At 37.5% G+C, this 21,678-nt stretch overlaps 1 protein-coding gene across 1 annotated transcript; it reads right to left on the bottom strand.

Annotated features, from left to right (window-relative positions):
- Positions 1-18,087: 18,087 nt before the first annotated feature.
- On the bottom strand, positions 18,088-21,402 carry LOC127084498 (uncharacterized). The gene is made up of 3 exons (XM_051024961.1): positions 20,861-21,402; positions 19,266-20,346; positions 18,088-18,740 (listed from the first exon to the last, which is right to left on the bottom strand). The coding sequence occupies exons 1-3, from the start codon at positions 21,256-21,258 to the stop codon at positions 18,450-18,452; spliced, it is 1,770 nt and encodes a 589-aa protein (XP_050880918.1). The 5' UTR covers positions 21,259-21,402; the 3' UTR covers positions 18,088-18,449.
- Positions 21,403-21,678: the final 276 nt, after the last annotated feature.

The raw sequence follows: 21,678 nt of genomic DNA, 5'->3' as shown, positions 1-21,678 counted from the left end.
CTCACACCATGTGAGAGATTTTACTTTTGTTAAATATTTGTATAAGCATCATGCCAAGACTTCCCCTACAATATTTTAACAATAACAAAGAAGTACATACCACTTTTTTGATTTTACAACACAGTGAGAAAGAACCCTACTTTCTCAATTCTCACACTTGTTTCCGACAACCATGGATAACGAGATTTTACAACACTTTTACGATAAGAACAAAATGTTACAGATCAACTTGAGTACATGTGAATTTTTGAAATCCCACAAAAATTCCAACTAATCTTCCCTTTCAAATATGAACAACTCAAAAGTGTATATTCTAGGTGCTCAAGAACTTATCTTTGAATGATATGAAAATTATACACGAAAGTTTTGGAAAGTATTTGACAATTTTTGAAGATGAACTGCTTAGAAATTTATTTGAAAGAGGTGAATCTGAATGATTGAAAATGTTTGAATTTATATTGCACAAACACACCTCTTTGAATCATGACAAAGCTTTGAAAAAGTCATGATAAATTGAAATGGATTAGGAAAGGTTTTGAGAAATGAGTGGCATGAATGGATGCGAGAAAAGTTGATTGTTGATTCCATACAAATGATTGTTCGTGTAATAAATTGAAAGCTTCGCTACTGTAATGCATGACAATTGATTAATTCATAACAATAATAGATTGTCTTATGATATTAAAATTCTTGAAATTTTTCTAAGCAAAATGACACACTCAAGGTTCTAACCTATGTCACTTAATTGAACATGCTCATTCAACCACTAGGGAAAATATTTGCTCGTTTAATACATTCTTATTAAATATTCTTATGTAGAAAAATATGTAATGAAAACTTATGATGCATGAAAGTTTAGGAATTTTAGAAGGTTTTAGATGAAGAGATTGAGCACCTAAAATATATACACAAATAAAATTCCATTGGTACCTCAATCTTCGTCATTCAATCCATTAGTTTTTCAAAGCTCACACAATCTTGATATTTGATTTCAATTTTCTTCTTCTTTGATCTTTCTTCTTATGGTGGCCTTTTGTCTTTGAAAAGTAATATTTGGTAAGTTCCTAAAAACCTTATCCTCTTTGTCTTTAATATGCTTATTCATGATGTATTTGTTATGAAATTGGTTGTGTGCCTAGTTGACATTCAATTTCTAATGGAGGCCCGTTCCCGAAAAGAAAGAAAAGTCATATTTGGTAAGTTTCGGAAAACCTTGTCCTCTTTGTCTTTAATATGCTTACTCATGATGTATTTGTTCTGACATTGGTTGTGTGTAGACTAGATGAAGAATGAAGTATAACTCTGACTCATAAATCAAGGAATATGGCTGGGAGTGAAACTTATCTGAACGTGCTTCCAACATTGTCGAGTATGTCGGGTCTTCTTGCCCATTTGTTGCTTACGCAGCTGATCCTCTTGAGAGCACCAGACCCTTCCTTTAGAATAAGGGATATTTTGCTTCCCCCTAATCTCCATGGTTTTCGTGTCGACCATGTGACTAATCTAGTGAGGACGATGGTAAGGAAGATCCAGGTTTTGGTTTTTGTTCGGGGCAGCATGTCATATACTCAGGTGCCTCTTTTGATGGCCCATAATGACTTAAAGTTTTTGCGCCTTGAGAATGCTTCTCTCACTAAGTGGATAGATGATTATACGAGTGTCGGCCTTGGCATAATCTTGCAGCCATTTGAGAATGCTTTGCTGCAGGTGGAGCATTTTCACCATCCATTGACTATCTCAAGGGATCAAGTTCAACCAGATTAGATCGTCTCTCTACTGAAGTATCCATGCCATCTCCCTTTTTTGTGTGTAATGCAAGTGCAATATTATTGTAATGAAATAATATATGTGAATATATTTTCTTTTTTGTTGAATGAATTGCGTTTTTACCTGTCTGAGGCATATTTGTGTGATCCAGAGTGCGGGACTCTAGATGTATATTTGTATGATCCTAAATGCAAGTCTCTGAATTTTGTGTGGACTTACGAGGTCTTCCCTCAAATTTTATTGGACATCACTATTGTCATGCCTGGTCAAGGATCGGTTCCCCTTCCCCCATATGAAAACTTGTCCCAGGGTAGACATGTGACCGACCTATTGCGGCCTTTAGAGTTGTGAGATGCCATTGGGGGATGGGTCGTTATTTCCTGTGAAGATTTGATTGTTGTCGTCGAACGTGCATAGGGAATTTATTTCTTTAGTCGGACGTGTAAAACATCTTTAACAACACCCATGACTTTCAATAGGAGATTGATTGCTTTAGTCAGGCGTGCAAATCATCTTCGACAACACCACTATCTTTTGGTGGAGGATTGATTGCTTTAGTCATACGTGTAAAGCATCTCCGATAACACCTTTGGATTTCATTGGGGGATTAATTTCTTTAGTATGATGAGTAAAGTGTCTCTGACAACACCCCTAACTTTTAGTGTGTGTTTCGTATTGCATAGGAATTGATTGCTTTAGTCAGACGTGCAAAACGTCTCTAACAACACCCTCAATTTCTTTATGTCATCTTTAAATCTTATAACTTATGCACCAGATTTACTATTAATATGTATATCCAGAAAGAAACAAACATTTCAAAAATCGACATATTTCATTCATAATTGAATGCAACTCCTGTATATGATGAGGAAGGTTATACAAGATACTATTTATACAAAATAAGAAAGAAACATAATTGGATGGCCTATCCGCCACTTATTCTCCTTGTTCACCTCCTTATTGTTCAGTTACGTCTTGGTGGTCGGATATTCATGTCTCGAAGCTTACTTGATAGAGATGACATGTTAATCTCCATGGTTATACCCTCTCCTTGGTCTCGTTGTAGCGCTTGGTAAATTATTTTTGCTCCTTCGAGATAAATGTTGATGATGGTCGGTTCTCCATGCAAGTTATGATATTTGATTTTGAGGTGGACTGATGAAGCCATAATGTCTTGCATAGCTGCGAAGGGCCTTCATAGGATGCAAATGTAGACGTTTTAGCAAGGGACAACAAGGAAATGTGAATTTATTTTTCGAATGTCCTTGTCTTCTCCCACTTATATTGCAAGCTCAACGTACCCCCACAGACGGGTAATCGTCCCATTAAAGCCTGCAAATTCAAGCCTTCATACGACCACAAGCTTCCTCTTTTGAGGTTCATCTTTCCAAACAACTTAGAGTATATTATGTTACAGGAGTTGTCACCGTCAATCAATATCAAGGAGATGCCAAACTACCTTATGGTGGCTATGATTACCAAAGGAGAAATTTCATTCGGGTGCCGCCCACCTTCTCAGAGTCCCGGAACCCCAACATAGGTCGGTCACGAGTCCTCACCGAGCAGCTTCTGTCTATTTTCTAGATAACGAGCATCTCAAAGACGTTCCTCTTCATGGTCCATTTTTAAGGGTGGTTTGCCTAGGGTGTTTCTCTTGTGATGGCAGTGATATACATACGTTTCCCTTTGCTGGTTTCCTTGCTTTTGCCACTGGTCCTGACATTTGCAGTCTTCAAGAGAGATTTTGAAGGGATTTAAGAGGGGGTTTTCAAACTTTTTTATCCTCTTAGCGAAATAATCCTGATAAACGAATCTTGATTAAATCATTAATCACAAATCAAACTCTCCAAAATAAGGATTCAAGAATTACCTATTAAAACATATTTTATCTTTTATCGCGAACGACAATAGATATTGGTGTCTCTACGTAGTCCACACGAGAGTAAATTGAAAGGCGGTGCTGGCCGTTTTTCAGAGAATGACAACATTGACAATTAGGATTGTAAGGGAAAGAGCTTCTCTATTTATAGAGAGCTACTAAAATCCTAATGCTCTTATTTTGAACTTTTCCAAAATAAGCTCAATCTTATTTAATTAAACTATTTTAATTAAACAAATATTATTTATATTAATTACAATATTTTAATTAAATAACTATAAAATATTAATTAAATTAAATCATATTTAATTTAGTCAATTGTCAGTTTTCATTTATTTAATTAAATCATATTTAATCAAATAAATTATTTATGTGCTAATGTATTGAACAATTTAAATACTATTAAGACATAATTAAATTAAATCTTATTTAATTTAATCGTCCATTCCACTATCAGTGCTTTATGCATGTGACTCTGTAGTTTCCCGTAACGTTGGCAATATTATTAAACTACCTATTTAATATTATAAATAATGAGCGGTATCTAGAAACACATCACTGTTATCCAAGTGATGAGAATGTCGTGTGATCCGACATAAATTTTATGTGATAATGATCATGTGTACAATTATACTTTTGCCCTTATATCTATATTGAACACAAGACATAGAATGTGTCACCCTTTTATATTCCAATATTTTATTCCTTGATCCCGAGTATAATTGATAATAACAAATAAGCCTAATATATCATATCGACTTATTTGAGCATGACCATGCATTTTACAGTCATACTCTATCAAGGGGTCCATAGATATTACTCCCTCATATGCAGGAGGAGAAAATCCCATCTAGATCACTTATATCCCTCATCATGATTTGTAAAATACTCATCAACCATCTTTATGGTCATCCTGATATGTACAATGTTTGATTGACAATAAAGTACTCGACTTCACATTTAGGGTCCATAGTGGTTTCAGATAGAATGGTGGTATACACCACTATCACTATGAGAACAACTTATGATATTTATATAATAAACTATATAATATTCTCACGGTGGGTCAATCCAGTATAAATATTACTCCTAATATTTATACCTACATGAAGACTTGATATCTCATATTCATGACCTGTGATATACACTCATCATACTCACATAATAGTCTTTATGCATTACTGTTATCTTATTTGACAATAAAGCTTAACTATATATACTTTAAGAATAATGTCTTTTTGTTTAATGAAGTCTCACGATTAAGTCACACTTAATATATCCTTAAACATACTAATTATTCTAAGGATTTTATTATGTCATATACAAGTAACAATATATATATATATATATATATATATACATATATATATATATATATATATATATATATATATATATATATATATATATATATATATATATATATATATATATATATATATATATATATATATATATATATATATATATATATATCAAGTTCATGATACAAAAGCATATACAACCAATATTGATTAGATATTAGGGCTTGCTCCAACGAATTTTCCCTTTGGCGTCTCTTCCCATTCTCTTTTTCCCCCTTCACATATTCGGCAAAGTGACCCCTCTTAATCAATATTTCAATGGCATCCTTCAGCTGGATGAAGTCATCGATGGTATGGTCGTGGCTTTTATGGAAGCAGTAGTACTTTGACTTGTTAGTCAGAGATGTTTCTCCGCCCTTCCTGAATTATGTATTTGCACAGTCTTGATAAATCTTCTCCTGAGAGATGTTTAAATGCATATACTTCTCGTATCAGTCATACATACCCTGATTAAATCCTTCTCTCCGCCGATGGCACTCCTTCCTTGATGGGTGACTGGAATTATTATCAGCGGAGGTAGGTATGGTTATCAAAGTGCAGGTCCAACTTCTCCTCCCATATCATATATGACTGAGTCATACTCAACATCTCCTGAGTGGTATTCATCTTCTTCCTTTCATTTTTCAGCTGGAAGGGTGAATCACGCAGAAGGCCTTCTTATGCTCATTCCACATCCATAACAACTTGCACGAAATGGATAATATAAGACTGCAAGCTCTATTTCTTCCCTTGAATGAACCAACTCAAGGAATCTACGACCATTTGATGTCTCTTCTGGGAAATCAAATGTACGAAGAAATGTTCATAAAAATCACTCCATGATTCAATGCTCCCGTCTGGAAGACCATTGAACCACATGTTGGTTGGGCCGATCAGGGTTGATGCAAACAGCTTGCACTTAGATGCTTCCTCGATGCTAAAATAGTCCAGTTGGTCATTGATGATATGTATATTATCGTAGGGTTCTCCTTTTCCATGGATTTTTCTATTTTTATTTCCAAAATCCTATTGCACAATAGATATTTTTGTTGAACCTTCAACGAATAATTTTATGTCTGTTTTGAGGGAGGAGAGTGACTTCCTTGGTTTCCATCAGGACTTTGGGTAAGATTATGATGATTCTTTCTCCTTTGGTGATTGTTACACTAAACAACTTCTTCTCTTCTCGTCGCGGTCAGATCTTGACTGGTAGTGTGAGCTATTCAGAATACGACTTCCTGAACAATGTTGACTCTTGAAGCAACCTCCTTTTATAGCTTGTGAATTTTGATGCCGAAAGATGTTATACATGTTTTCCATAGGTTTGTTAGCGGCTTGTAGTCCAAGGTTAAATCGCAATAACTAGAAGCCAAGTAATGCTTCAGGTTGTGCAATTGGTGGTGGAATTGGATGAGGGATTAGATGAGCTTGAATATATCCAATGATTTGAGGAATATGGACTAAATATGGATGTAACTGAAGTTCTTCTATAGGTATTGCAACATTTCAATGAGGAGGTGAAAGTGTTTGATTCACTGTTACTTGTGTGGCGGTTGCAGCAGCGGTAACGACTTCTCGCGCAGTGGCAGAGCAAGTGACTTTAGATCTAACCATTAACTGAGAGTGTAAGAGTCAAAGATCTATGAATTCAGGAAATGATGGTTGAAGCGATGCTCGATCAGATCGAATGTAATGGATCTTCGCGTTTTATTTCAGGGGCTCTTAGTTCGGTGACTTGAGAAGGTTACAAACTGGTGGATTGAAGAGCGATCATGGAATTATGAAGAACATAGGAATCAGAAAATGATTCCTAAAGACGGCACCATTATTCCGTTCAGGAACCAGAAATAAAGTAAAGATCGGAAGTGGTGGTGGCTCTGAGTTTCCAGTGCGGTAGAAAAAGGGTTTGACCTACAAGATTAACACTCCAACGCTCAAGTCAGTATGCGAGAGGGACAGATGAATGTAAATTGTGTTTGAAACTTGTTAATTGGTGTAGGTGTTTAATTGGCTGCATTATATGGTAAAACACTAGATGGTTACTAATGTCTTGACTGATGTCATGACATGTATGTGTGACTACAGTGTAGTAACTGCAGGACTAGCTAACACAGGATTTATTGAATGTCAAACTGGATGCTGTGACATTCATACCTGTCAACAGATACTAAGGAATAGAACAGCAGGTGTTCTGTTAGAATTTAGTATCTATTTCCAGTCTGGTTATCAAGGAAAGACCAGACCTGGCATAAGGCCTACTGACTGAATGTCAAACTGGATGTTATGACATTCATCATTGACAGCAGCTGCTGAAGATTAGACAGAATGGTGTTCTGCTATACTTCAGCATGTAACTTAGTTTGTTCTTCAAAAGAATAACAGAACTAACTTAAGGCCAATTGTGTAAATGTTAAGTTGGAAACTTTGACATTTATTAATGTAAGCTTTCACTGTAGTATGGTCATTTTGATCATGTACAGGTCAGCAAAATTGTACAGTCTGTTTTCTGGAAAAACAGACTCAGCATATGGACCTTGATGTCAAGCTGAATGTCGTGACATTCATGCCTGACAGCATATGCTATATTGTAGGTTGTTCAGTTTTCTGTTTCAGCTTTTTCTCAGGCTATTCTTCAGGAAGTCAACAGCTTAGAGAAAAACCAGGAAATCAACAACCAATCTACATTCAATGAACCTAACAAATAGCCTATTTGTTAGTAACCTAAATGTTGAATTTATGGGAACTTGTGTGACCTTAAATTCAGGAGAATACAGGTGCAAAAGCCCAGGATACTGCAATATAAAAGGAAGGCGTTCCTTCATTCAGTTTCAGGGATTTTGAGGCGTGAAGATTTTGTGTGTCCATCATACTTCACTGCTGTACTTTTGTGAGTCTTGTATTAGACGTATCTTGTAAGCCAAGTCATTATCAAGTAGATGATAGCTTTGGCATAGGGTGTTCATTGAGTTGTAAGTGTTGTGTCACTCAAAGCTTTTAAGTGTGAGTGTTGTGTATCTTGATTAAAGCTGTGAAGCACAATCAAGAGTTGTTTGAAGTATGACTTCAACTTGTCTTTAATATTGTTTAAAGATAGTAATCACTGAGGTGATTGAGGGGGAGTGAGTAGGAACTCTGATCTTAGGTTAAGATTGAAATTGCATTGGGTAGGGATTAAGTGATAAGTTGTAAACGGGTGAGTTTAGCTTTGAATTGATACTACTAATAGTGGATTTCCTCCCTGGCTTGGTAGCCCCCAGATGTAGGTCATGTTGGACTGAACTGGGTGAACAATTACTTGTGTTATTTATTGCACTTACTGTTAAGTTCTGCATAATCCCTGTCTGTGCAGAATTGGATGTCATAACAACCAGTGTGACATCCAAAGTCTGATAACTAGAATTTCAATTGGCATCAGAGCAGGCACCCTGCCTGTGAACTTCTGGGTGAGATCTAGGGAAGTTACTTTCTAGTACCATGGACAAGGAGTTAGGACACTCAAACAGACCACCCATGTTGGATGGCTCTAATTATGATGACTGGAAGCCTCGTATGATAGCCTTCTTAAGGTCTCTAGACAGCAAAGTCTGGAGAGCTGTCAACAAAGGATGGGAACATCCAATGAGGACAGGTGAAGATGGAGTCAGTGTGTAGATTCCTGAAGAAGAGTGGGACAAGGAGCAAGAGGCATTAGCTCTTGGAAATTCCAAGGCCTTGAATGCATTGTTCAATGGAATCAGCAAGAACATCTTCAGGCTAGTACACCACTGTGAACTAGCTAAGGAAGTTTGGGATACCCTCAAGGTAACTCATGAAGGTACTTCCAAGGTGAAGATGTCCAAACTTCAGATGTTGACCACCAAGTTTGAAAATCTGAGGATGAAAGAGGATGAGACTATTCATGACTTTCACATGAATATTCTTGAAATTGCAAACACCTCTGGTGGACTAGGTGAGAAAATGGCTGAAGAGAAACTTGTAAGAAAGATTCTCAGGTCCTTGCCTAAGAGATTTGCTATGAAGGTCACAGCCATAGAGGAGGCGCAGGACATCTGCAACATGAAGGTGGATGAACTCATTGGTTCCCTCCAAACCTTTGAAATGGGCTTGGGTGAGTATGCTGAGAAGAAGAACAAAAGCATAGCTTTTGTATCTAATGCTGAAGAGGAGTCAGAAGCAGGATATACTGGAGGTGATGAAAGTATATCAGAAGCCTTAGCCATGCTTGGGAGACAGTTCAACAAGTTCGTGAAGAAGATTGATCAAAGAGGTAGACCCAATGTCAAGAACATCCCGTCTGACATTAAGAAAAGATCAACTTCTGATGAGAAGTTCAATCACGGCAAGGGAATCCAGTGTCATGGTTGTGAAGGGTATGGACACGTCAGAGCTGAATGCCCTACTTACCTCAAATTGCAAAATAAGGGGTTAGCTATCACATGGTCTGAAGGAGACTCTGAAAGTGAATCTGAAGGAGAATCTGCCAAACATGTCACTGCACTAACCAGTGTATGTGCCTCTGAAGATGACTCAAGTGCAGATGAACTGACCTTTGATGAACTTGCTGCAACCTATAAGAAGCTGTGTTCCACCAGTGCAGAAGTGCGTGCACAAGGAGAAAAGCAAAAGAAACTCATCAAGGAACTGGAAGATGAGAGACAGATGCAACTGTCTGTCATAGAGGGTCTAAATGGTGAGATAACCCTGCTGACCTCCAAGCTGAATCAGATGACTAAATCCATCAGAATGATGAATAAGGGAACTGACACCTTGGAGGAGATTCTAAAGGTGGGACAGCAGTGTGGAACCAAATCTGGCCTTGGATTTGGGAAAAGATCCTCAACTGAACACAAACGCCCAAAGGCTAAAGTTCAGAAGTTCAAGCGGAAGTCAAAGCCAATGTCTCAACATCGAGGAACTAGGATGAATGATCATCAGAAGAGGAAATACCAGGAGTGGAGGTGTCACCACTGTGGGAGGCTTGGTCATATAAAAGCCTTCTGCTACTGGATTCAAGGTTTCCCTAACCAAGCCTTGCATGTTAAGCCTAAGCATAAAACACATAAGCCCTATGCTTCCATTAAGAAGCAACAATGGTATGCTAGGATAACACACACTGCTCTAAGGGCCTCTTCCAGAGAAGACTGGTACTTTGACAGTGGATGCTCAAGACACATGACTGGTATGGAAAATCTACTGGTAGATATTCAACCTCACACTACCAGCTATGTGACCTTTGGTGATGGTGCCAAAGGAAAAATAAAAGGTGTGGGCAAACTGGACTGTTCTGGAGTGCCAAAACTGAATAATGTGCTGTTAGTAAGAGGACCAACTGCAAACCTCATCAGCATAAGTCAGCTGTGTGATCAAGGGTTTCATGTTCAGTTTACTAAGGAGCTATGCATTGTGACAAATGGTGACAATCATGAAGTTATGAGAGGAACCAGGTCCAAAGATAACTGCTACCTGTGGGAACCTGAAGTCTCAAACCTTTCCACAACATGCTCCTCAGCCAAGGAAGAACAGGATGTGAAGTTGTGGCATAGACGTCTTGGACATCTTCACTTACGGGGAATGAAGAAGATAATATCCAAGGAAGCTGTCAGAGGAATTCCAAAGCTCCTGATTGATGAAGGAAGAGTCTGTGGAGAATGCCAGGTGGGCAAGCAAACCAAGATGTCACATCCAAAGCTGGGACATCCCACAACCTCCAGAGTTCTGGAACTGTTGCACATGGACCTAATGGGACCTATGCAGGTTGAAAGTCTTGGTGGGAAGAAATATGCATACCTGGTGGTGGATGACCATTCCAGATACACGTGGATAAGCTTCATCAGGGAGAAGTCAGATACATTTGATGTCTTCAAAGACCTGTGCATAAGACTTCAAAGGGAAAAGGACAGTTGTGTGGTCCGGATTAGAAGTGATCATGGTACGGAGTTCAAGAATTCCAAGTTTGATGAGTTTTGCTCGTCTGAAGGAATAAGTCATGAGTTCTCCTCACCTATAACTCCTCAGCAGAATGGAATAGTTGAAAGAAAAAATAGAACTATTCAAGAATCTGCCAGAGCAATGATTCATGCAAAGAAGCTCCCCATGCACTTCTGGGCTGAAGCAATGAACACCGCATGCTATGTTCACAACAGAGTCACCTTGAGAAAAGGAACCTCCTCCACTCTATATGAAATATGGAAAGGCAGAAAACCCACTGTGAAGTACTTTCATATCTTTGGAAGTAAATGCTACATTCTCACAGATCGTGAACAGAGAAGGAAGCTAGATCCCAAAAGTGATGAAGGTATATTTTTGGGATACTCCACAAACAGCAGAGCCTACAGAGTGTTCAACTACAGGACCAATTTCCTGATGGAATCCATAAATGTTATTGTGGACGATAAAGAGGAAGGAACCGATGTCATGGAGGATGTTGAAACATTCCTTGACAGTTCAACTGACAGTCCAGTCAAGTCTGAAGAAATACAGGAACCTCCTCCTGAATGTGAAGTAGATGCAACCACCAAAGTGCCATCTATCAGAATTCAGAAAGACCACCCTAAGGATCTTATCATAGGGGATCCCACCAGTGGTGTAACTACCAGGTCAAGAGGAATAAACTCAAATTCCTGCTTTGTATCCAAGGTTGAACCAAAGAATGTGAAGGAAGCCCTGACTGATGAATACTGGATCACTGCCATGCAAGAGGAACTTGAGCAGTTCAAAAGGAATGAAGTCTGGGAGCTAGTTCCAAGACCTGAAGGGACCAACATCATTGGTACCAAGTGGATCTACAAAAACAAATCTGATGAGAAAGGAGTAATTACTAGGAATAAAGCAAGACTAGTAGCTCAAGGATACACTCAAGTAGAAGGGGTAGATTTTGATGAGACATTTGCTCCTGTGGCTAGACTTGAGTCCATCAGATTGCTGTTGGGGGTAACATGCATCCTGAAGTTTAAGCTATTCCAAATGGATGTGAAGAGTGCATTCTTGAATGGCTACCTGAATGAAGAAGTCTATGTGGAACAACCTAAAGGGTTCTGTGATCCTAACCAACCTGAGCATGTATACAAGTTGAGGAAAGCCTTGTATGGGTTGAAACAAGCACCTAGAGCATGGTATGAAAGGTTAACCGAATTTCTGACCTCAAATGGATACAGAAAGGGTGGCATAGATAAAACCTTGTTTGTGAAGGATGAAGAAGGCAAAATCATGATAGCTCAAATCTATGTTGATGATATAGTCTTTGGTGGAATGTCAGAACAAATGGTTCAACAATTTGTTCACCAGATGCGGTCTGAGTTTGAAATGAGTCTAGTGGGAGAACTGACCTATTTCCTTGGAATGCAAGTAAACCAAATGGAGGACTCTATGTTTCTCTCCCAAAGCAAGTATGCCAAGAACATAGTTAAGAAGTTTGGTATGGATAATGCTAGGCACAAAAGGACTCCTGCTCCCACTCATCTGAAGTTAACCAAAGATGATGGAGGGCCTAGTGTTGATCAATGCCTATATAGAAGCATGATAGGTAGCCTGCTGTACCTAACTGCAAGTAGACCTGACATTTCTTATGCAGTTGGAGTGTGTGCCAGATATCAAGCAGAGCCTAAGGTGAGCCACTTGAATCAAGTCAAACGGATCCTCAAGTACGTCAATGGGACATGTGACTATGGGATGCTGTACTCACATGGGTCTGAGCCGGTCCTATCTGGGTATTGTGATGCAGACTGGGCTGGGAGTGCTGATGACAGAAAAAGCACATCAGGTGGATGCTTCTTCTTATGAGACAACCTCATATCTTGGTTCAGCAAGAAGCAGAACTGTGTCTCTCTGTCCACTGCAGAGGCTGAATACATAGCAGCTGGAAGCAGTTGTTCCCAACTGGTTTGGATGAAACAGATGCTCACTGAGTATAATGTCACTCAAAATGTCATGACATTGTTCTGTGATAATCTCAGTGCCATCAATATCTCCAAGAATCCCATCCAACACAGCAGGACCAAACATATTGACATTAGGCACCACTTCATCAGAGATCTGGTGGAAGACAAGGTGATCACTTTGGAACATGTAGCCACGGAGCTTCAACTGGCTGACATATTTACAAAGGCTCTGGATGCTGCTCAGTTTGAAAACTTAAGGAGCAAACTGGGAATATGTCTCTCTGAGGCCTTATAGCAACCACTGATGTTTGGGATAAATTGTTTGATATCCCTGCCTATTAAACAATTTGTACTAGGTTATGATTGGTCACCAGATCATAGTTATGCTACCTGCAACAAGGGTGGTTACAGGAGGGTAAGGAGACACCCTACTGTGAGAAGGCCAATGTATCTGCAGGAGTTCAAGGATGCTGTTCATGCAGGAGTGGTTCTGGATGTCAGAAACAACATCATGGCATCTGATATGGTGGTACCTACTGTAAAGCAAAAGTGGGTGATTACTTGATCAAAGCTGTGAAGCAAGATCAAGTGGATGGTAACTTGGTTGAAACTGTGAAGTAAAACCAAGTCTGTAACTCTGTCGTTAGTCTCTGGTTATGTTGTTGGCTTTGGCAACATTTTTGACAAAAAGGGGGAGTAACCCCTGAACAAACAGAGTGGGTGTCTCTACAACAGACACTCATGGGTCTCTACAACAGACTCTCAGGACGACAGATTCCTCCCCTGCGGCAAGTGTGTGTGAAGTTTTTATTTAACTTCCATGTGTGTGAGTGTGCTGCCACTCTGAGTGTATTAGCTAGTATTATTTCCTGCTAGGTGTGTGATTCCGCTGCTGTGAACTCTGTTATGGGGATCAAAGTGTTTTAGCCAAAAATTTGCCAAAGGGGGAGTTTGTAGGTGTTTAATTGGCTGCATTATATGGTAAAACACTAGATGGTTACTAATGTCTTGACTAATGTAATGACATGTATGTGTGACTACAGTGTAGTTACTGCAGGACTAGCTAACACAAGATTTATTGAATGTCAAACTGGATGCTGTGACATTCATACCTGTCAACAGATACTAAGGAATAGAACAGCAGGTGTTCTGTTAGAATTTAGTATCTATTTCCAGTCTGGTTATCAAGGAAAGACCAGACCTGACATAAGGCCTACTGACTGAATGTCAAACTGGATGTTATGACATTCATCATTGACAGCAGCTGCTGAAGATTAGACAGAGTGGTGTTCTGCTATACTTCAGCATGTAACTTAGTTTGTTCTTCAAAAGAATAACAGAACTAACTTAAGGCCAATTGTGTAAATGTTAAGTTGGACACTTTGACATTTATTAATGTAAGCTTTCACTGTAGTATGGTCATTTTGATCATGTACAGGTCAGCAAAATTGTACAGTCTGTTTTCTGGAAAAACAGACTCAGTATATGGACCTTGATGTCAAGCTGAATGTCGTGACATTCATGCCTGACAGCATATGCTATATTGTAGGTTGTTCAGTTTTCTGTTTCAGCTTTTTCTCAGGCTATTCTTCAGGAAGTCAACAGCTTAGAGAAAAACCAGGAAATCAACAACCAATCTACATTCAATGAACCTAACAAATAGCCTATTTGTTAGTAACCTAAATGTTGAATTTATGGGAACTTGTGTGACCTTAAATTCAGGAGAATACAGGTGCAAAAGCCCAGGATACTGCAATATAAAAGGAAGGCGTTCCTTCATTCAGTTTCAGGGATTTTGAGGCGTGAAGATTTTGTGTGTCCATCATACTTCACTGCTGTATTTTTGTGAGTCTTGTATTAGACGTATCTTGTAAGCCAAGTCATTATCAAGTAGATGATAGCTTTGGCATAGGGTGTTCATTGAGTTGTAAGTGTTGTGTCACTCAAAGCTTTTAAGCGTGAGTGCTGTGTATCTTGATTAAAGCTGTGAAGCACAATCAAGAGTTGTTTGAAGTGTGACTTCAACTTGTCTTTAATATTGTTTAAAGATAGTAATCACTGAGGTGATTGAGGGGGAGTGAGTAGGAACTCTGATCTTAGGTTAAGATTGAAATTGCATTGGGTAGGGATTAAGTGATAAGTTGTAAACGAGTGAGTTTAGCTTTGAATTGATACTATTAATAGTGGATTTCCTCCCTGGCTTGGTAGCCCCCAGACGTAGGTCATGTTGGACTGAACTGGGTGAACAATTACTTGTGTTATTTACTGCACTTACTGTTAAGTTCTGCATAATCCCTGTCTGTGCAGAATTGGATGTCATAACAACCAGTGTGACATCCAAAGTCTGATAACTAGAATTTCAATTGGTTTTGATGCCTTCTTTATATATAATAGATAAGGAATAATTAATTTGTTATTAGTTATGAGTGAACTGAGGAGAGTCGTTTAATGCACTTGAGGCTTTGATCTCTTGCGCCTACTACCAGGGTGATTCTCATATGCTGAGAAGGTTCTGGAAGAAATCACCTCCTGATGGTCGGTTGGGGTCGATATGGTAGGCCCAAAATAATTAAAATGAAATTGGGATCAAAGAAAATGGTTCCTGCAAAATTGGTAGTAACTAAAGAATCATTTGGAAGTTTTATAGTAATAGGTCTAATTCTCTTCATGCAAGAAAAAAAGTTATGGAAAAACATACATGGTTAGTTGCACCAGTGTCTAGGATGAAATATTCAGGTCTAAGATTGATGGAAAAAGTGCATATAATACATGTCTTTAGTCTAGATTGAGTGGTGATGTGGTTCACACTGTGAGAAGTCAGTTGTGATGATTGTTGAAGTAATGCCAATAGACCTTTATGCTTATCTGGGATGAAAAGCCAATAAACTGGAATATTGTTCATTAAGATGTTCTTCATTAATCTATGAGTTATAACCATATTTTTTATTGTTTTCATGAGCTAATCTGTTGATAGTGTCATGTTGTTGCCAATGAAGTGGATAATCATGCTCCTTAAAGCATGTATCTATGATATGATTAGTAATATCACAATGTAGGTAAATTCTGATTTCTCTTCCTCGACCACCAAATTGCCGACCACCTCTAATACTTTTGCCACAAAAAGAATAACAACTTCTACCCTGAGATTAACCAGAAGCAAAGGATACGATCTTAGATTCACTGAGAGGAGTGACAATTTGTCTTTCTTATTAAACAAGTAATGAATACACTTTGAAAGTATTGGGAAGAAGATCCATCAATATAATCTGAGATAACAATAAAATATTGCTCATTTAAACTCTTTAAGAACCTAATAACTTGATTAGAATCTTTGTAACTTCAAATTTTGTCAATGGTTATATAAGATACAACACATTAACAAGCAGGAATGTGGCATAAATTATCTAATTCTTGCGACAACATTTATAATTTTGTGTAGTAAGAAGAGATGAAACAATCACCTTATTTTAAAGTGCGAATCTCTGCTTGAATATCTGAGATTATAAATATATCACCATGATAAAATCTATCTTTCAACTCCTTCCAAATATTGGATGCAATCTCCATCCATAAGATGCTTTGAGAAATTTCAGATTCGACTGAATTATTTACCATGACATGATCATAAAGTTGCACATATCCCAAGCTATCGAATCACAATCTTCATATGGTGGTCTTATCAATTCTCCATTGATGAAGTGAAGCTTGTTCTTGGACCTTAGACGTATTGTCATAGATTGGGATCAAGAATGATAATTTCCAACATTCAACAGGGGTGTAACTAGAACAAGAGTTGGATTTTCATCGGAATGCATGAAATAAGGATTTAAGGCATCATTTTAATAACCTTTATTAGGGTTTGAAGATGTAGGAACACCATTGTTATGGTGTGATGAAGATCATGACCATTATTGGTGCTAGATGAACTTTCAACAGACATTGTTGAAAAGAAAAATTGAAATGAGGATCAATGAAAAAGAAGGAAACAAAGTGAGATTTGTGAAGTTAAAAAAGAGAATGCAACGACAATGGTGAATCCAGATCCACATGTTATGATACCATGTGAAAGCTAAAAAAAAAGAACACCATAGTAGAAGAAGAAGAAGAAAGAAAAGTTTCAATGTAATAGGAAATTGCATTTCACAAATCTAATTTTTATGATGTTATTACATTTACTATATATAGTGTAATGAGTTAGTTATATATAGGCTTAATACATGTTTTAGTCTCTTAACTTAATTTAATGTTCCACTTTAGTCTCTTAACTACAAAATGTTACAAGTTAGTCCCTTAACTTCACTTATGTTATCCTATTTGGTCTTTTTCATCAATTTCTGGCAAAAAAATATGTTAAGTTCTGATGACGTGGCGTGATAGTAAGGTCATTGGTACAAATTTGAGTCAACATATGTAGTTAAAAATTTATCTATTATTTAAGCTTCAGGGTTCCCCCGAAAACAAAACCCCGTCAATTTAAACTTTGTATTAGTTTTTAACTATGTATGCTGACTCAGATTTGTACCAATAGTCTTGTTGTCACGCCACGTCACCAGAACTTAATATTTTTTTATTTGAGATTGACGGAATAGATCAAATTAGATAACATAAGTAAAATTAAATGACTAACTTGTAACATTTTTTACTTAATGGATTAAAACGAAACATTAAATTAAATTTACAAACTCGTTGACTAATTATGCCTTATATCTACTAGGTGACTAATTATGCCTTATATCTACTAACTAACTTTTATCCTTCACATAACCAACTTATGAAAGTTATTATGATTAACTACCTAAAAGTCACACTATAGTTAATTTGCTACATAAGTAACTTCTCCATACTTTTCATCTTCATGCTTAACACTTGCTTTCAAAGTGGAACTCACTTCATGATAACTTGTTGGAGTGTATGGAGAGGAATATTAAAGTTTTCTTCAATGATAATGATTGGTTCAATTGGAAATGTCTTAGACATATAGTGCCCACAAAAGTATAAGACTTGCTTGTCTAAAATGTTTAAATTATGATTTGTTTGTATGAAATTCTAGTAAGAGTTACAAATAAAGAAATTTGTGTTACGTTCACATGCATCATGTCCCACAATCAATATCTAATGATTTCAACATGAACACTAAGAAGAATGTCTAATGATTTCATCTATCAAAAAGAGAAAAAAAGGTTACCTTGATTTCTTCCTTAAAAGATGAAAAAGGTGAATATATCATGAAAAAGAGAGACAATGACCTTGACAGTTTCACATCTAAAGCAACATAATCTCAAATGGGACCCTTAGGATACGCACTAAACAAACAAAACAAAAATCCTAGTTTCCTCGCAGCAAAACAATTTGGCACTGTTTAAATATTTCCATCATTCATGTTGCCATCACAAAACATGAAAAATAGTAGATTCATGATGGCTAAGACAACATAAAAGAAAAAGTACAAAAATTGTTCAACAAGGAATGAAACATTTTTACATCTTCATTACAGTTACAAAAGCATACAGGGTTGTATTCATGATTGTGTATGAAACTCCCTTTCAATTGCTATCAACATATTACATTCCACAATGACCAGCTCTATTGTTGTTGTTTGGTTGCTCGCAGCAATATCGCTAAAATTTCGGAGAATTCGGGGCGTTTTGAAGGGGTATTGTTCCAGCATTTTGTCATTAGAGATTTTAGAGTTTGTGGACATTCCTTTGGGATCTCAGGTCTAAGGCCACAGGCAGCAATGCCTACTGCTGCCTGCACGGGTGAATATGCATTATAGGCTGCTTCACCGGTTACCATCTCCCAAATTACCATCCCAAAACTATAAACATTACTCATCCATGTCTCGGTGACACTCTCCGGGTCGCCAGCGATTATCTGTTTTAAACCAAAATGAGGAACGAAAAACAAGTCAGTTAAGGTATGAAAGCTTTCGGGAAGATTTGTTTATATGACAAGTAACTACAATATTAGGACAGACATCATGGTAAAGATTTGAATTGTGCCTTAAATCAACCCCTATAAAATCGGCTTGTGAGTGAGCGTTGTCTCCCACTTATAAATTCATTTTCAGGTCTTATGTCATCCATTACACCCGTTACACTCATGATTGGACATTTGGAGCGTGAGTTGAGTGATCCGGCATCAAATGACCCATCGGATCTTAGATAGACTCTGATATCATCTTAGAATTTAAGTTGAGTCTAACTTAAACCTTACAACATCAGCTTGTTGAAAGAGCGGTGCCTCTCGTTTATAAGCTTATTTTTAAGTCTTATCACATCCAAGATAGTACTCTTAACAAGAACTAAAAATAAAGGAATATTGACACAATAGCACAACACAACTTTCATATTCAGCTATCATTTTGCTAACTTAAAATAAGTATGATTAGAGGAATACCTCAGGAGCTAGCCATCGGTACCCGTCGGTTTCATAGTCCATTGCCTCTTGGTTACTCTTGCAGGCAGTGACTATACCCAAATCTCCCAAGCAAGCACTCCCATGTTTATCCAACAGAATCCTCTGAGTATTAAGGTCTCTATATGCAGCACCGTGATCGTTCATAAACTTGATCCCCTCAGCCACATCAACTGCAATTCTTACAATATCCTTGCTCTGAAGCTTCTTGTTCTTTGAAATTAAGTCATGGACAGATCCACCTTCCATGAATTTTGTCACTACACATAACCCGTGATTGTCATCTACACAAACACCGCAAAACTGCAAAATGTTTTTATGTCCACATGTCATCAGTTCTAGCAGATCTTTCCTAAGCGCAAACTCGTACAAGTTTCCTTTGTCACACCCTCTAAGCTTCTCAATGCCAACCTTTTTCCCCATGTAGGCACCTCTATACGAATTGTGTCCGATCTGTTCCAAAAACTCTAGACTATCCGAGTTCAATAACCATTTTTGCATCTCATCTGCATCTATCTGAATAGTCTGCCACTCGTCTACCGATACGTGAAACGATGAATTAGGCAAGGGCATTTCAAGCTGAATCTTTTGGCTTGAATTTTCACAGTATACACTGCTGCAATCTTCTTCAATCTCTCCGACTTCTCTCCCCTTGAAATTCTCCTCTTGACATCCGCAAAGCCCAAAAGGAAGCTTCACAACACTAGCTTTAGGCTTCTTCATGGCAAACTTGAGAGCACTTTCAACCCGGGTCCTTACCAAGTTATCTTGACCAGCCCCTGAAAGAACAAGTAGAAGTACAATTCCAAGGGTGAGGCCTTTCTTCTCGAAGATCTGAATCTTCTTGCAGCAAATGGAGGAACTATCCAACGCACTCGACATTGCAGGCCATGAAATCGGAGAGTTGCAAGCAAATGTCAACTTGAACAAAGACCCCTGAAGCGGCATCTCACCATCATACTCCTCATCAATCAAAATCGCAGCCTGTGAATCTTCCAAAGCTTGCTCCATTAACTTGATGTGAAGAAACACATCTTTAACATCAAATCCCGCCTGAGAATAACTGCCCAAAAATTAAAAATCAAAGATACAAACTTCAGTACTTAAACATCAAAAGAAGCAAAACCCATAACTGAGGTGAATACAAACAATTAATAAAAAAGTACTAATGAATCTTCACATCGAAATCAAAATCATATCAGAACATAACCGAAGCCGAATGAACCAAACTTTCAAAATCAAAACCTTTTTACTAGAGCAACATTAAACACAACCAAAACTATGCAACTGAATCTTCAAGTTGACATTCACCGATTCATATTCAAACCCAAACACTTGTTTGATACAAACTTTAGAAGCAAACCCATTTACCAAAGTTCTAAAAAAAAAACATTAACAAAGCAAGACCCATTATTGAAATAACCTTAAAACAGAACAAAGACTATGCAATTGAATCTTCAGATTAGATCAAAGCCCAGGTCGAAAGGTACGAATTTTATACGAAAAATGAAAAACCCATCACAGAAACAAACAGTAAAACCAAAAGCTAAGATCGAAATCAATAACAAAACAAGTACCTAGGAGGCAAGGAATCATAGTGTTTACGAATGTTGGACATAAGCTTCTCAGGAAGCTGGCTACCAGGATAAAGCTGAGTTAAGTTTCGAACAACTGTTCCCCAAACGAGATTGTTGCTAGTACGAGAAGTGTTGCTGCTGTTGTTGTTGTTGTTGTCAGGTTTGGAAGAATCAATGTTAAGGTTGATATTGAGGGTGTTTTTAAGGGAAGCAATAGCTTCAGAAACATTGCGAGTGAGTTTGTTGAACTTCTTGTGAATAACGGAAGAGTCTTTGTTGTTGTGTTGTGATTGTGAAGATTGGTGGTTGGTTTCCATGAGGACTTGTTCTACCATGTCTTCGTCGTTGTTGTTGTTGTTGCCGCCACGTCTCGACCAACATTCCAATGCTGAAGCCATTGATGTTGGAGTGAATCAATGTGGGAGAAGGAGGAGTTATGGAAACGATGGTTGTTTCAGATTTCTGAGTTTGGCCATTTTCTTTTTGTTCTGACAATGGAGTGTGAAAGTCAAGTGAAGGACGCTTGTTTTTTCTATATTTCAATTTTGAGATACTTCAATTTTCTTATACAAAATTATCAAAAGTTGATTTTAATAATAAAAATATGGGATTAATTAGGATGCATTATCACTCTAAAAAGATTTAGATTCTCTCGATTCATCATCATTATCCATTTACATTATTTTATAGATTTTTAAAATAAAGGTCAAACTTATTTCAATATTTAATATCTAGGATTAAATGACGGTATAAAATCTTTTTAACTGTCTGTATATTTTAATTAAATCCTAAAAATATTAACACTACTTTAAAAATTA

This window comes from Lathyrus oleraceus, chromosome 5 (assembly GCF_024323335.1).
Source record: "Lathyrus oleraceus cultivar Zhongwan6 chromosome 5, CAAS_Psat_ZW6_1.0, whole genome shotgun sequence".
In the NCBI taxonomy this organism is placed as follows: Eukaryota; Viridiplantae; Streptophyta; class Magnoliopsida; order Fabales; family Fabaceae; genus Lathyrus; species Lathyrus oleraceus.
This window is presented reverse-complemented; position numbering and strand designations above follow the sequence as displayed.

Excerpts from the sequence above, each read along its gene's own strand:
- LOC127084498 (XM_051024961.1), bottom strand. The coding sequence starts at position 21,258 with ATGGCTTCAGCATTGGAATGTTGGTCGAGACGTGGCGGCAACAACAAC. Across the intron at positions 20,347-20,860 it reads TATGATTCCTTGCCTCCTAG|TTATTCTCAGGCGGGATTTG; the intron begins GTACTTGTTTTG and ends ATTTTTGGGCAG. Across the intron at positions 18,741-19,265 it reads ACCGATGGCTAGCTCCTGAG|ATAATCGCTGGCGACCCGGA; the intron begins GTATTCCTCTAA and ends GGTTTAAAACAG.